Source organism: Astatotilapia calliptera, chromosome 16, assembly GCF_900246225.1.
Source record: "Astatotilapia calliptera chromosome 16, fAstCal1.2, whole genome shotgun sequence".
NCBI lineage: Eukaryota > Metazoa > Chordata > Actinopteri > Cichliformes > Cichlidae > Astatotilapia > Astatotilapia calliptera.
Window position 1 is genome coordinate 8,382,157 of NC_039317.1, and position 17,768 is coordinate 8,399,924.

General features: G+C 40.2%; 1 protein-coding gene across 1 annotated transcript in view; it reads left to right on the forward strand.

Moving 5' to 3' along the window:
• Window positions 1-17,768, forward strand: part of adcy5 (adenylate cyclase 5) — a 92,225-nt gene that overhangs the window by 37,901 nt on the left and 36,556 nt on the right. Inside the window, exons 2-3 of the mRNA XM_026143873.1 lie at window positions 7,468-7,617; window positions 8,851-8,972. Of these exons, the coding sequence (XP_025999658.1) occupies window positions 7,468-7,617; window positions 8,851-8,972 (272 nt within the window). The remainder of the gene's footprint in view (window positions 1-7,467; window positions 7,618-8,850; window positions 8,973-17,768) is intronic.

A 17,768-nucleotide genomic window follows, 5' to 3' on the forward strand; every position in this document is an offset into this window, starting at 1 on the left:
CTAAACAAGGATTTGAAAAAGTGTAGCAGATAATGGATGCACTTTGGTAACAAATATAGCTAACACTGATATAGCTGATAACTTAGGACTCCTGCGCTTCTCATCCCCCCCCCAAACGAGACAAGAACTCCAAAGATGCCAGGGTTAAGGCTTCAAATAATAGTCCACATTGTGCTCATGAAGTTTGTGTAATATTGTTTTTTTGTACTCTTTCTGTTTCTCTTAGCAGCTTCACTTTTTTGAAGAAGCTCCAGACTAATCGTCTGTCTGTCACTGCAGGTTTCTCTTTTCACATATTTCCCATTATTCTCCGGCTGCTTGCTGTCTTGTGAGGGCAAAAATGTGTTCTCCAGAAACGCTGCTAAAGTCGTTATTTGTCACAACTTTGAAAGTTGATCAATTCACAGCTGTAGCCTTCATGATTATGAATTTGAAGAACTTCTTTTTGAAAGTTGCTTTTAATTTTAAATCGAAATTTAGTTTTGTAAACATGCGTATGAACGGCAGCTCATATGAAAGAAAAACTGTTATGCACCACGAATTGCGTTTACTTGTCTGCATTTGTTTGCATCTGGTGTGACAAAGTCTGTCTTTGGTCCATGCAGTTTGGTTCTTAGGTCTGTTCCTGGTTACCAAGGCATTAATGTACCAGCTGACAGCTTTTGAGGGGAAATCCAGCAACAAACAACTGCAGGCTATCACGTGAGAGACCCTCTTGTACACTGCCCTGCAGAATGAGGCTGGCAGCGGGCTGCTCACAGTAATCAGCATGCAGCACATGACCTGCATTTATCCTTACAGCACACAATGTACTTCAGTGTTCTAACCAAAGGGGGTGTAAACTGGTAATATGATATTTTAATCATAATTAAAGGTATAATTAGACCTACAGTGTTTCACGGCAGTGAGACTGTTTATTCCTTTCGCTGACTTTTCCCTCAAAATAATTAGAATTTTAAAATGAATCTGTGCTCAGTGATCATAAATATGAGTAAATCACTAGTTTATTTATTGATTTATTTGGTGTCCAGAATGCTTGAGTAAGCTCTGTTGCTCCTTATAGCACATTTGAGTTTGCCTAATTCCTTGGCAGCTTACTTTCCCTTCAGAAGCTGCAGTTGCTTATTTGCTGTTGCATTGCAAAGTGGTACAGTAAGCATTCTTGGATGAGATGGAATTAAACTAGTGGTTTTCGATTTTGCCACTGTTCCATTTGCTGACGCACTCGGGACCTTTCTTCAGCTTTAATCAATTTGCTTTTTATCCCATCACATTATTTACAAAGGCATCACATCTATGAGATGAACTGAAAGTGTCTGCCATCGAAACCAAACTTGTTATAGTACTCTTTGCCAAATTCTGTGAAGTTGTGCTTATGTTATGTCAAATCTTTGCATTACTCCAAAATATTGCCTTACACCAGCGCTAGTTGCAGAGAAAGTCAAATGGATCTGAAACAGCGCATGAAAAACATCATTTTGGTCAAGGCTGGATGTTAGCTGTTGCTACAAACACTATATCAGGTATCTTTGAAATACATGAACATATATGGAAAGTCTACTAGAAGCATAGCTAAAACTCACGAGTAGAGAGGAAATCTGACACCTCAGAAGCAATAAAAAAGATAGGTGTGGGAGACTAGTGGGTAAATATTGACGCCTACGAGATCTTACTCAGTTTTTATGGCCTCTGCTGGCAATTATTAATCACCTACTTAAAAAAAGTAAAAGTTATGCATGCATCGCATGTGCAGTCACTAATGTCTAAGGTTGGCTTTTTTCTTGGTGATATCGTTGCACCGCTTTTACCCAAGTTAGAGAAAATATAACGTTTTTGTATGGTTTGTTCCTGCTGGTTTACCTCACTGTCAACCTAATAAAATGAATGATGTTTCTGCTTTATGACTGCAAAAGATACAGGAAACATATTCATGTGATGAACATGTGATGCTTTGGAACAAGAGGAAGATAAGAGTAAGACTGCAGTTTGATAATATAGTTTTCCAGTAATGATTTTGCAGTTATTAATAACTATATATTTAGTATATATTTGTAAATGTGCTCATGCTCAATTTGATGTATTGCATTCAAGATAAACAGCTCAAAGTCTCAGTTTGCTAGTGACTAAAAATTAATGACATGGACAACAAAATTCACTACAATCATAATAAACCAGTGTTTAAAACGAATAGTTTTTAGTGCACATATTGAAACAACTGTACCCAAATACAGCCCATTAGACAGTAGACAAAGTATTAAAAACACCTTGTAGTTTAAGCACATTTAAGTAATAAAGTAAATCTGTTGATGCTGTATCAGGACTTTAAACTAAAGGGCTCATCTTCAGGTCTTTGTTCGCTTCTGTCGCTGGTTTTCAGAGATGCTCGCTGCTCACATTGCGTTGTGTGTCATCTGTATCTTGTGATGCTCATTCTGTCACGTGAAGAAAATCCATCTGAACTTGATTTCTGGAGGGGAAAAAAGTCTTTTGATTCCAGTTTGATTCCTAGAAATTTTGAAAAGATTCTTATAATTTCAATCATCTTTAAATTAGGAAACTGTTCTCGCAGAATGAAATCAGTTCAAAAATAATGCAGCTTTCTGGGAAAAGTTAGCAATAGTTGTAAAACTGTAAAATGTTCATTTATGCATGCAGTAAATCACATGCTGTGCATCTGATTTCCCATAAATCTCTCCTTTTGTTTTATAGACCTCTTGTGATAATGTGTTCGTGAGCCGCTTGGCCCTGTTTACAAATGAGACCTCACAGAGACACACTGAGTGTATTGAGTGTTGTCTACATGCAACATGTATATTGACTGGTCCTGATTGCTGCAGTGGCCTCCATCAATCAGCTGATCCCTCGAACGAGGATATAACAGGAGTGTCTTATCTGTTTTTTCTTACCTAGCTTGAAATCTGCCTGTTGTGTGATGATGCTTAGCGTCTTGCTTGCGGCAGCATCACAGGTCCTTGATCATGTGGGGGCTTTGAGCTGAGTTTAGGCTGGCTATGTTTTCCTCTGTAGTTATTAGATGATAGATGTCTGTGTTCTTCCCTGGGGATGAGCTCCGCTTTAAACATGGGATCCCTTTTTTTCTTTCTTTTTCCTTTTTTTTGCACTCTCACTTTCCCTCTGTGGTGAGGAAAAGCCCATAGGTTTCCAAATAAGGTCTGGGTGAGTGCTGGCAGTATTAATAGAATAAGACTGCCGCTGGGGAAAATTTCTATTGACCTGTTGAAAGACTTTATGTGATCCGTGCTGTTTCTATGGCAGTGTGGGGGGCGGGATGCTACAAGGGCTCCGTGGAGATCCATGAGCAGCTTTAGCTGGCTGGTTAGCTTCAAGTAAATCATAATTAGAGTGACGTTAACCAGCTACGCCACAGGTAGCAAGAGCCCACCTTTTAAATGTCAAATTTCAAACAGCAACACGCGTTTCCTAGCAAGAGTGTTGGGAAACATACAGATCTCGACACCCTACTGTAGCAGTGAGGCTTCAGCTATCAAGGGTTTCATGCTACACGGCAATTGTTCGTACAGCTAATAAGTACTCACTCCACTGTAAATTCAGACACATTTGTTATGCAAACGAGACCCTCTCAGGCTCACAAACATAATGGTTGCTATGAAATGCTTTCGATCCAGCTGTCAAATACACCCGTATTCACTTGTGTGATGTCAGGGTCTTTGAAAAACTTTCAGGTTTAAGGTTTTGTAGCACAAAATTTGTATTATTATTATTTTTGCATGCAGTAATATTAGTTGAAGAAGGATAATAATTTGAATGCAAAATTTGATACTTTAGTCTTGTACAACCTGTTTCCAAGAAAGGTTTGGATAAAAAAAAAAAAAAGACTTTTTCAACTGGATCATAAAATCCGTTCAGTTCTTCGTTCATTTTTTTTCATTCAGCTTTTCTGTAAAGGTTTTAGGAACATCTAAACATGTTCATATGCATGCACTGAGTAAAGTTTATCGATGTAATTCACTGTAACAGTTTGAGTATTTATGATAAAGGATCAGCAGAAAAAGCTGAAAGACCAGTAGCTGGAACATGATGGGAAACAAACCTTTGTGGGCAGGAGGACTTCTCAACTCTTGACTTTATCTAAAAAGTCATTAGTCTTCTTTGGTTTGGTCCAGTTCATCTAAACAGTGTTTCAGTTAGACAAGAAGCAGAAATGGCAAAGAGCAACCTTTTCTAAATTCAGCACCTTTCATGTCTCATGCCTCATTTTCTTTTTTTTGTTGTTGGCTGTGGGTCACTTCCAGGTTTGCCTTCCGCCAGCCACTCCTCCTTATGAGTCTGGTTGTTTTTCCCTTTTTTTTTCTTTTGCATGGAGACCTGCTGAGGGGTTTTTGACTTGATAAAGACGTGCTGTGTTTGTTCCGGCAACACTGAGGCCTGTGGTGTTAATGTGATTCAGCTGGCTGATTCAACCCATTAAATAACTCTGAGAAAAGAATGGCCCACTGGCTGTGGCTTGCTGCTGGCTGCCAGTCCCAGGACTCACTGTATGCCTGCAACTGAATGGAAACAATGTCTTTTAGCACTGGTGCTTTGGGCACACGGCAACTTGCGAAGCTGTTTGATAGGTGGAAACTTGGACAGAGTCAATGAAACCCGGAGACGCCTTTTTTCCTGTAAATTAAAAAAAAATAAAATAAAATAAATCGAGTTTTCTTAAGGCCTAGATGTGGAAACGTGCCTCAGAACGGGGTTTCCCACAGATGAACATCTCTCTCTCCTGTTCTACTAACTGTTGGATGCTAGGAACATAACTGGACAGTGTGTCACTACAGTAAGCCTGCATTAAATGCAGCGGCTCAGTAATCAGTTTTCTCTGTAAACCTTACTTTATTTCTGAGTCATTACTCATTACTTGTTTTAGCTTTAGTAGAGATTTAATATACTGCTTTATGATCCCGTTCACAAAGGGATCATAAAACACATGTGTCAGTGTTTGTGTAAGCGTAAGCTGAAAGCCTGGTTAGAGGATGGATGTTGTATCTTAATAATGCAAATAGCCATATTGAAGAGGTTCGGTTTTACTTTCATCTAATGTCAAATTTCCTTTCATCTTGTGACTTAGCAGCAATGGCAAACGATCTGAAGTCTTTATCCTGCATGATCAAAAGCCCAGTTAGTCATTTCCATGACTAACAATTAATACTTTTTGTGTTTTGTTTTTAAGTCAGGGTACAGAAAGCTAGCAGTAAACCAGGTGCCTTAAAAATGTCTGGGTATTCTCAGGACGATGTTACATGTTAAACGTTAGATAAACTTTTATAGACTCGGCTTATGCAAATTTTATCTGAACAGAGGCAGTTAACACGGTTAACAAGCGTTAACCGTGTTAACTCTTTCTCGTGGTCTTCGACACTGAGCGCAGATCTGGGTTTAAAACCACCAATTAGTTTTTGTACGTTTTTGCCGTTTATGATGACAGCTTTGGAAAGTGTTGTTTTTGTCCCTGTGTTAGTGCAGTGCCACTGATAAACACACTGATTATCTCTGCCTCATCACATGCAAACATTCACACTGGGATCATGTGAGTTGGCCTCTGTTGAATCTTCTAATCAGAAACAAGACAGCGCCTTGTCGGGGTTTTAGGTGGATAATCTGATGGAAGCTGTGTCAAAGTCAAAAAAGCAGGTTGTGACACCTCAGTCCTGCCTAAGGAGAAGGAAGTGCATCAGTGGAGCTCGTGGAAACAAAGAGTGCCTTTGCTCTTAGAGGGAAAACAAAGGCACATGTGGAAAATATACACCGCTTTCTACCTTTTTCAAGTCGTTTATGTCACTTTTGCATATGTAAAGTGTAAATATCCTTACTTTGCATTTTCATTTAGCCTCTAAAAAAGAAACACTTAATATTCGTGTAAAATGTTTGCCTTTAACTACATATTTGAGATCATACTTACTAAAAGTTTTGATCAGCTATGTATTTCCATAGTTCACTTTCTCATTATCGCAACTCACCATTCTACCCCTCTGCAGCTTTTTATTAGCACTATAACTATATCTGACTATATTTGGTCAATAAAAAGTCAGAAAATAGTCGACAGCTTATCCACTGACTTCTTTAAATGTCTTCTTTGTTTGTACATCTGTCGCTCCTGCCTTGAGGGAATTTCTTCTGGAGCTGATACAGCATTCACTTGGATTCAAAGAACTGATAAAAAAATTGTGATATTCCAAGGCCAAGGTCACTATAACCTCGTGAGGCCATTTTTGGTCATAAGTTAAGAATTTTTACTAAGAAGTTTATAGTTTATTGGATTTATTGGATTCTCAGAATCATATCCCAGCTGGCACAGGGCGAGCGGCAGGGTACACCTACACCCTGGACAGGTCTTCAGTCACAGGGCTAACACAGAGAGACAGCGGGACTCTCATTCACACAATTCGGCCAATTTAGAATCACCAGTTGACTCAACCCCACTAGTTGCATGTCTTTGGACTGTGGGGGGAGGAAGTCACGGGGAGAATATGTAAACTCCACACAGAAAGATGGTGGACTCAAACCCCGGACCTTCTCGCTGTGACGTCTTACTAATCACCACCCCACTCTGAAAATAGCCCAAACTAATATTCTGACGACTGTGCAATCATTTGCACAGCAAATACAGTTTCTTAATGTGATTTAAAAAGAAAAGATTCCACTTAAATACTAACAATTTTCTTCCATGAAAGCAAACATAAGAAATATAGCAATAGCAAATTAATCTGTAGGGTGAATGATTGTATGAGTGTAAAAGTCCTTTTCCAGACATTACTTGCAGAATTAATACTCTTAAGTACTGTAACATATTTTCCCTTCATTTTTCTTTTTAGCTTGTGTGGATCACACCTCTCCATCTGCTAGTGCTGTTTCCGTTGCTTTTTTAAGAACTCTGTGCCAGGTGCAGTTTTGCATAATATTAATAACACCTGCATGCACACTGAGTTAGGAATCCCGCCGAGTTTAGCACTGTGCCTCCTTCTGTTTTTGGCCGTCATATGTTAGCAAGTCTTGTACAGCGAGTAGAACAAGCAGTTTCAGACGCGCGACTCACGAGTGACACAAAGGTGCAATGAAGAAACACTGCTTTCATATCGCGGCACCAAAGTTTCACCCAGACCTGAGGAGATGAAGTAGCACGCACGTGTATTCTCTGTATTTTGTTTGAGTCATTTTGTGTTTCGCTCCTCCAAAAGACATTTCCTCTATACTGGGAGGTTACTTTTGACCTCACTTGTCTGTATTGTATAGCTCACTCTAAGTGAGCTGCACCTACTGGGACTCAAATGAATCATTATATTATAGTGTAAGAAAAAATATCTACTTATGTTCTTGATTGATTGGCCAAGAGTCAGTTTTCAGTAACGTTGTAGGGAGAAAGGGAAATGACAAGCAACAGTAGGAGCGTTTCATCCCTGGCTCACATGGAAACCCTGTTCTCACTCCCACCTTCTTCCACAGATAGTGTCCAACGTGCTGATCTTTTCCTGCACCAACATCGTGGGCGTGTGCACCCATTACCCTGCTGAGGGTTCCCAGAGGCAAGCCTTTCAGGAGACCAGGGAATGCATCCAGGCTCGCCTCCACTCCCAGAGGGAAAATCAGCAGCAGGTGAGAGAGAGAGAAAGCTCTGGTGACAAAAGAAAAGTTTGCTTGATTTAATCAAACAAACTTTTTATTAAAGAAATGCTTCACATATAATAATGTCATCCCACCCATGATGTGCTTCAAAATTATGTCAAACACCACAAAGTTTTATAGTGAGTACACATTTATATCGCTATATCGAACAATCAACAGTAGACAGGAACTGTGTTCACAGGGATGGTCGTAATATTAACAGGTTCAAAGTCAAGTTATGATTCTGTGATTATTTCTTGTCTTAAAATATCGCTTTTGCCCTTGTTTACCTTCTCCATGTAGTGGTGTCCTATGCCCACTAGAAGATTACGTTAATGCACTTAGAAGCTTTTTGCCAGCCGCCATTAAACAACAATGCAAACAATTAAACAAGAAGCGTGTGGTGCAAAGAGATTAGGCGATACTGTGCAAACATGAGACGCATGCGTAGCCAAAGACTGATATAGAACTGATGGTTATTGGAAAAAAGAAGAAAGAAAAGGAAATGAGCTCCAGGGTGAGAGAGAATCTTTAGTGAAGAAGTATTATTGTCACCTTAATAATTTAGCATGACATTTTTATACAGTACAGACTATTCATTTATAATTTTAAATTAAATTTGTTCAGGTTGAAACTCGTCTTGCAGCTCATTTTCTCACGTCATTCACCTGCAATCCAACAATGAAGGAATTAAAACTGCTTATTGTTTTGTTTTGGTATAGGTTTTTATTATTTTTTACCTGACATTCAAGTAAAAATATGCAGCTCATCTTTTCATGCATTTCAAAATGTCATGACCTGATAACGTCTGTAATTCAGCTGTTGAGAGTATGGCCCGTATTTTTTCGCCATAGCAGCAAAGAAAGAGGTCATGCTGTCTTTGGCATTTTGAAGGTTATACTGTATTATCATTATTATTATTATTATTTTTGAACAATGGGAACAAAATGTCCAGATTTTATATTGCAAGTTAATCAGCACAACCACAAATGACCTTGGGACAAATATTCTCAGTTCGCACTAAGGAAGTGACAAGTTTTGAAGCTTCTCACGGCCCTCTCTAAATGACTTTGAGCTCGCACTGGCAAATTGGAATCAACGTTAAATTATCGGCGTTTCCTTCTTTACTTATTCAGATTGAGTCTCCCGTAATGTGGCTACAATCCTCATCTATTAACACGCTCACTTGACCTTTGAACTTACGGCTCCTTCTCTTTCCTGCAGGAACGTCTGCTGCTCTCAGTGCTTCCTCGCCATGTTGCCATGGAGATGAAGGCTGACATCAATGCCAAGAAGGAAGACATGATGTTTCATAAGATCTATATCCAGAAACACGACAATGTCAGGTAACGATCAGGGGCTGATCAGTCACGGGGAGGAGCTGGTCTGGCATTTTTAGAGCACTTCTCCCAGTCTGACTGAGCACTCAGAGAGCTTCAGAATACACTGTTACAAACAATGCATTTTCTCAACAGTCTCCACAAAAACAATGCATGTTTGCCCCGTGAGGCCCAATTCATATTTCATTAGTGTTTAATGTATTTATGTTTTGTTTCAGACAGTATTTTGGTGATTGAAACTGGACTTTGAAAGCCTTCAAATGCTGCTATTAACCTACTGATTATTAGTAAACAATCTGAACTTACAAAATTAGCAACATGTAGACTTTCTGCTGTCGATTATTGATTACTGTGAAATCACAACACATTTCTTTGATGAACTGACTGAACTAAAGTATCTCAACACAACTGAGAACACAGACTTGCCAGATCTGAGCTTATTATTGTAGTTTTGCAGCCTGTGAGTGAACCTACAACATCTGCTGTCCATGCTCAATAGCTCGGGACGTTTTTACACCCTCACACCTTTTATGTGGGGGAGGTAGAGGTGCTGGGAGCAGCTAATATGTACAATTAACATATAATCTACACACTGTTAAACACACGTAAGGAAGTTGCAGCAGAAGTGCTGAATAAATGACGTTTAATCCAAGTTAATCCTGAACGGTGCTGCCTACTCACAGACGGTGGCAGAAGAGGTAGGGGGAAGTGCAGACGCTGCCATGGCAACGAGCTGTATGCTGTTTTGACAGAATATTTTTCACCTGCTTCTACGTACGGGATCCATGCATCCATCCGTGATCCAGGGCCATCAAACTCATTTTACTTCACAGATCACACACAGCCCAGTTTGATGACTGATGCAGTCAGCGAGGCATTAATTGATTCACAAGACCCAGGAAGACACACACGTACTCGTGTGTTGTTGTTTTTTTTGTCTGTTATTGTGAAGAATATTCAACATGTTAGTATTGTTTCATGTAGCACCATAAGACCAAAACAGCTGTGAGACCAACAGTTACTACTGTGACCATTTTTATACCGATACTGATTAAGCTTACCTGCTTCTCTTAGAAATTTTACAGCATTTAACGCCCTCTGTCTTTTAGACTGGTGGCTGAACTGGAGTTGGAGTGAAGGGTTTGGCCGTCTCAGCCTTAAACCACAGAGCTTTACTAACCAGATGGATGTCTGCATCATTTTTGTTACACAGAAATGATGCACTTGATGTGGATTTAATATCTGGAACTCTGATCGTGTTTGTCAGATCCCAAATCTTTCTCTTTATGTCTTTTTCAGTCCCACTTTGTAACAGTTCTAGCCTGTTCTTAACACACAGTTTGTTTGACTTATTTTTTATGTGGCTTTGCTCTATTAGCTGTGAACACTGTGTAAACTGTGTAGGACAATGGAAACTGATGTTAGGTTTGGCACCACCTCGTGGAGTAAGAAAAGACTACATCCATTTGTGTCAGTGTACCCACATTGCAGGGATGGAGCCTGCATGTGTCATCAGTTAAACTTCAGAGCTCTGCACTCATTTTGGGGACAAAAATCAGGTATCCATAATTTATCACAAAGCATCAGTTCCAAATCCGGTCTGATGGTCACGGTTGCAGTTAGATAAGCTGTGCTTATGGTGAGGGTAAAGAAATAAATGCACATCTGTACAATGCCATCTGAGATGACGGAAACAAGACTCTTTCTTCTTCTGTGTGCATGTGTGTGTGTCTGCTGGTGTGGTAACAGCAGCCCGAGTTTTGTTCCCTGTAGCTGTTGCAGTCAGGTGGCAGCCCAAACCTCCATAAATAATAGGTGTTATTGAAGTGCTTTATCACTTTGATGTGTCCCCGTGAGACTTCATGGGTTGGAGCATCAGGTCACGTACTTGTGTTCTTGTACACAAAAGTTCTTTTCATCGCTGCTAATGCGATCGTCATTGAGAATCATCTTTTTTATGGTGCGGATTGTTTTTGGAGCAAGGGCAAAGATGAAAGAAAGAAAGAAAGAAAGAAAGAAAGAAATAAAGAAAGAAAGAAATAAAGAAAGAAAGAAAGAAAGAAGAAGATGTGCATGTGACAGAAGTTACTTAGGCTAGTCTGCATTTGAATGAGCGTATTGTCTAATTGCTAATTAAACATCAGGATAGTCACGATCATTTACCGTAGATACAGTAGAAACAGCTAATGCTTTAACCTCCTAAGACCCGAACTCTTCCAGAGCATGCATTTTTAATTTCTCTTTGATATTTGGGCATATTGGGGCCCGATGAATGTAAAAACAAAGAATTACCAGATTTTTTTTTACCTTATATAAGAGCCACATATGAGGATATTCGTTTAAAATTTTGATAGAACAGAGGCAGTATAATGCTCTTGTAAGTGGATATCAGGCCCTTGTAGAGCAAAATTGAGTATTTTGGTCTAAATAACCCAAAAAGTGAAGTCCATATATGTGGACGCCAGGTCCTAGGAGGTTAAGCTAATGCTGCATCCTTAGACTCATGCTTACCTGTGAAGAAGTTAGCGTTTATGTAATTATAAATCTACAACACTGGATTCCAAAAGCAGGAGAAGAATGAAGACAGAGCTGTGATGTCCTGTTTTCATGCGACTCACTGGGGAGTATGCTGCACATTAGCAACCGCTAAGCTTGGCTAACTTCTCTCCGCGGTCATGAGTGTAAATTTACTGTCGAGCTAACCGAGTGTGACCTGGCCTGTTCGGGGAGCGGGCAGTGGTTTGCTGGTAATTGGGGCTCTGCTGAGCGGCCGAGTAACAACAGGAAGAGAAGTGACAGCTCCCACTGCTACCACTAAAGAGCAAGGGGGGAAACAGTTGGAGGCAGTGAGGTGGAGAGGAAGTCACTTTGGGTTTGGAGCTTATTGCTGCTGTAGAATAGCATTAGGGTCTGCAGTATTTCTACCCATCCCTCCGTCGTGAGAATTCAGACGCAAAGGGTAGCGGTTCAGTTAATGGACTGTGAAAGACATATAATTACATCCGTAGACCCGACACATTTCTACCATTTCAGCCTGAACCGCAGCTACCTAACCAAAGGTAGCGTGTGGGGAAAACATGCCTACAGGTTCGACTAATTTCAAGCAGCGGCGCCTCCAGCTCGGCCTCACTAAACACAATTAGCAGATGGAAGACGTGCAGAGTCGGGCCTTGTGGCGGTGCCGCTGGCTGCTGCGCTACACTGCAGGGCTGCTCGTAAGCTTTATAGGGAAGCTGATAAAAAGATTTCAGGACTGTGAGGCTAAAGTCAGGCGGTCTTCATCAGCAAATTGTAATGTCCAAAGTCCAGAAGCAAGAACAGGCAAGTTAATTTTTTATTTATTGTCACAAAATAGTGAAGAATAAACCACTAAAAATAATAAACCAAATTTATTGGTTTATTATTTTTACATTCACAATTCTAATAGGGACAAAAACAGTCAAACTGAGCAAGTAAGTACACTCCTACATTTATCTTTCAGTTAGTCTCAGGTTTTCCAGATTAGGTGTCAATGATTAGAACATATTTAGGGAGGAACCTTTCCGACTCTATGACATCAACGATTTGCTATTAAATTGCAGATTGTCATCATGTATGAACCTATAGTGCTCTCTCAGCCCCAGAGGGGAAAAAAACAGATGCTTATGAATCTGACAAAGGATTTGAAGACATTTATTATGCTCTATGGAAAGTTATCTACAAGTTGTGCAGATGTTGAAAGGAAATTTTCCAAGATTTCCGCAGCAAACTCTGAAAGTTTGATTCAAAAACAAGTCTGTAAAACAATCTGCATATCTGCAATATCTACAAAACCTAAGATTTACTAACATATAAGAAAATAAATCATTATCTTTTTGCAACCATCTAGAAATATCAGTGTGTGCATGTGTGTATGCTGCCACAGGACTAAGCAGCTCGGCTGATTTCAGCAGGCCTTTATTAGTTGTTTTCCAATGCAAGTCTTTTATTGTTTTGGGTCCGCAGCTGTTCTTTGCTGTCTCTGTTTCCCCTTTCACATTTAAAATAATATTTAGTATGGTTGATTGTACCGACTTTCAACAAATAGTACATTCACTGCTGGAGGTAGAACAGCTTAGGAGCAATTGCCTCACCCTCACTGGCTGGAGGAACTTCAGTCATGGTGGCCATTATGTTACCTGAAACTTTTTCTTTTTTCCACTGTGTTCTTGATGGGAGAGTACAGGTGTCGTGTTGCTGCCACTGAAGTAAAGTAATATCCTCCGGCTTTTAGCAACCAGGCCAAAATATGCACTGACTGAGGGATTATGTAAGAGGGCTCTGGGGTAAATCTTACAATAATAACAACAATAATGTTAATTGCACGGCAGTAAAACAAGGAAAACCAGCATTACAATGTGTGTTACGCCAGCACTTAATACACATAATACAATACAAATGTACAAGTACAAGTCTCAATGTTTCCAGCCTGCTAAGATATCCCCAGACAGAATAGTGTAACTGGATCTACTCTGATGGGACACTTATGTGTCAGTCTGAGGATAAAAACATGGAAAGAATATGGAATAATTAGAGGAACTGACCTTATGTTTGTTTTACGTATTCTAATTGACTTAAACAGAAGAATTACAACTGAACAGAGGTTTTGGTTATGCTGCTGGGGCCATGCCTGACCACATAATACGTCTTTAGTGAATAGGCAGCAACATACATGTATGCAGCAAACAACAGGAAACACATTTGATGTTCACAGTCTTTATACAAAAAGACTTTAATAATGTTCAATAATGAAAACGTGTATGGTTTGCAGAAAAAAGGAATAAAAGGAAAAACAGGAAATTAAGAAAACTGTGGTGGAGAAATTGGAAAAAAAAAAGGAAGAGACAAAAGCAGAGAAGCAATGATGGCAGAGACTGGAGGAGCTGTTTGTTCTATCCCAAATCTTATAAATTTCCACCATGAAATCACATCATGCATTCAAATCCTGTCTTTAAATAGTTACTGCAGACATTTCAGCATTAATGTCTGCGCTTGCACCAAACACTTTATAAGTACTGTTTTAGTTTCCCCAATAATAAACAAGGGGAAAATATTCTCTTCACAGTGTGCAGTTATGACTGAGAGATTTTTACCACTCTGGGCATGTGGCACATGCAGAACGTATTGTTTCTATGAAGCCTGCACAGCTTATTTCTTATTTATGACCAGGTAAGCTATGCACATAATTAGTTAAATGTTTGTTTTAGGCGAGGGATGCAAATCAAGCAGTAAATCAAGAGCTTGTGACTGTTGAGCTTTGGGTAGTGACCACGAGACTGAGGATGCAAGCGGCAGAAATTAGCTTTCTCTGAAGGGTTGCTGGCCCCTCCCTTAGAAAGAGGGTGAGATGATCAGTCATTCAAGAGGGGCTCAGAGTAGAGCCGATACTCCTCCACATCGAAAGGAGCCAGTTGAGGCGGTTCAGGCAGCTGACAGGATGCCTCCAGGGCGCCTCCTAGGTGAGGTGTTCCAGGCAGACCCAGGACATGCAGGAGAAATATCTCTCGGCTGGCCTCGGAATGTCTTGGTGTTCCCCCGGACAAGCTGGAGGAGGTGGCTAGGGAGAGAGAGATTCTTTGCTTAGGCTGCTGCCCCCACGACCTGGCCCTGGATGCTTTTTGGGGATACTGTAAATTTATCTTTGGTTTTTAAATTGTGCAATCAGTCTGATCTGTTGTCCTCAGTTACCACTGCAACAATCCCCGATTGTGTTCGGAATAACCGTAAAAACATTCACTGATCTGAAACCAAAGTCTCTGATTCTTCTTCTAAAGAACTTCCTCTCATAATTTTTTCCCCACGTCTGTGTAATTGCCTTTAATCCTGTAAAAAAAGGATAAAACCTCAAATCCATGAAGAACAATTTAGTCCTTATAATCCAGCGTTGTTTACTATTTCCTAATATGTAAAACTTTGTCCTCTTCGAGACCGTAGCATCTAGTGCATGATCTGCTTTTTAATCATTGTCACAAAACTAAAGATCGGTAAGAGTTCACGTTGAACTTTAAGGAGCCAGTCATCACCCACAGCAAAGATTAAGTGGTACTTAGGGCACTGTCTCTTGTGCATACTTATTCTCCCCTTTGTTGTTTTGTATGTTACCACCCACTGTTCCATCTTATGCTATATCCGGAAGAGGCCTTGCTCTCTGCGTCTCTGGGTCACTGGGGTGGGGAGGGATTGACAAGATCTGTACATTGTAAACAGATTAAGTACTTTAGAAAAAAAACTATTTGCATTACTAAACAAATAAATCATCATCTGTCATGATGTGCAGTGTGGCAGGCAGGCAGGAGCGGTGGACCCAAAATGCAGGACTCAGACACGGAAGTAAAACTTAAAGCGCAGCTGTATTGCTGGGAAAAACCTCACCAAAAAGACAAACAAAACTCTGGACAGAGGAACTAAGGACTAAAACACTGGAACAGAAATACTAAACCGGAGCAGGAGACAAAAAGCACAGCAGGTAGAGGGTGAAGCTCAGGCAGACACACCGTATAAATACACACACCAGGTAATCAGGAAATGGCACAGAGGAGGGGAGCTGGAACTAATGGGCATAACGAGACAAACCTAGAACGGGAAACTCACACTCACCAACTCGGGGACAGAACACAGAGGAAAGACACAGGTAGGGATGATCGGAACAACTAAACACACGACTCAAACCCTAAGAACAAATACAAAACAGAATAAACTAGAAAAGAATAATAGTAAACACAAAGCGCTGGGTTACCGACCCAGGACCACGACATCATCAGGGAGTTTTCTTTAATCACATCGGTCATTTCAATTACGTTCTGTATTCTTCTGCCTTTCTTGTGAAACACATAAAACCCCACATTTTCAGGATAGTTCATATATTTTTTGAATAAATAATAAATATTCTCAGTCCTAAAAAAATTGTGATACTATTATTACTAGTGATGTACTAGATACAACTAATTTAAATCCAGGCTTACATTTTTGGCCCATCGGCTACTTTTTTGGATTGTGTGAGTCTTTTCTTTTTTACTCGTAAAGGTCTGTGTCCCACTGGACAGCTTTGTTTATTTATAACTAAAGAGGGTAAAGCAGTTCTGCTTCCCTTTACTTATCTTTGACGAACATGATGAAACAGGCAATAGTCAGTCTGTTAAGTGAGTGCCATAAGAAACCCAGTATACAGTTTTATTTGCAGACGGTGAGAGAACCCAGTGCCATGTTAAATGACTTCATAGACCATTACTGCTACACTGAGAAGCAATAGGTTTTCCAGATAATATTCCATTTGGGTTTCTTTTCTACTAATTGTTAAATGTAAGTATATAACATTTACACCCAAAAGCTAGCCAACATGAAGTGATTGCTCAGGTGATGCTTCTGTGCATCCTAATAGCCAATCATTAATTGGGTGCTCAGTTTCAGCTACTTTAGCTTGGTCACAGTCACTTCAAACCTGCAAGCTGCTTTGCAGCCCAACTCCACCACAGCTTTTCACTCATGACTTAATGTCAAGTCTGTTGTCAACGCTGGCCAACAAGAGACAAGACAGACAAACCAGTCCACCTAATTCATATTACTGCAAATGGAAATAACATCTTCTCCTGACTGTTGTGGTTACATGTTCTTAATTAGATCGCAGTGTTATAACCAGGGGTGCACATAAGTGGTCCGCAGGTGCGCATTCGCTGTCAAAATAAAAGTCGCGCACCAGATAAGAAGTTGCAACGCGCGTTTGCGTGCATAAGATTTTCTGGAGGAGGACAAACATGTGTTTAGAACTCTTAAAGATGTCGAAGAAGCTCCTTTAAGCAATTACTTTGATGTTCCTCCACCTCCAAAGAAATGTCAGAAGGAGTCCGAACCGCAAAAGAAGCGCGTATTCTCGGAAAAGTGGTTGCAGGAGGTGAGCTGGCTTCAAACAAATGATGAACGCACAGAGATGTGATGCAGAATATGCCGTGAAAATCCTACTCTAGCGGACAAAAACAGTGCCTTTTATATGTACGCAAACGTGCGTTGCAACTTCTTATCTGGTGCGCGACTTTTATTTACCTGCGGACCACTTATGTGCACCCCTGGTTATAACTTTAAAACCTGTAGCACATGTCAGACTTTCCTGTCTTTCTTTCTTCCATCCCACAGTCACCCGCTTTCCTTCATTAACCGTCACTGCCCAATTAGATAGACCTGTGCTGAGTCCAGACACATCGGTCAAGTGTCTGGTTTCACTTCACCTCCCATGCAACAGTTCACCGAAAGCAATCAATTATTCTCAGAAATGTGTACCCCAGAGAGGGAACTCTTAATCCTTTGCAGCCTAAGACCCAAATTGAGTAAATTTAGGAATTTTGGAGCTGGAGTTCATTAGAACACGTTAGCGCTCTTGACATATGAGCAGTCAAGAGAAAAAGGTAGCATGTGAACCCTGGACAAAAAACAAAACAAAAACAAACTGGTATAACGCTTAGACAAAATGAATTTCACATACCCGAAATACACTCACCTCAAAGCAACCACAGGGCCAGTCTTGGCATACTGTACAAACACACCATGTTCTTTCGCCTCTGTAACAGCCACTTACCCTGTGAGATTCATGTGAGCTTGTTTGGTCTAAAACATTTCTGTATTTATAGCATCCTCTTCTCCTTCCTGGAGGGTCTTAATTTGAAAAGCTAATTGTACATAGTCGGGGAAGTGATTAAATCTGCTCCTCATAATGTGAAACAATGACAACGCTTCTTGCCTGCTGGTGTTGTTGCACAGCTGAATATCGGATCGCTGCAGACAATGTATGAACTT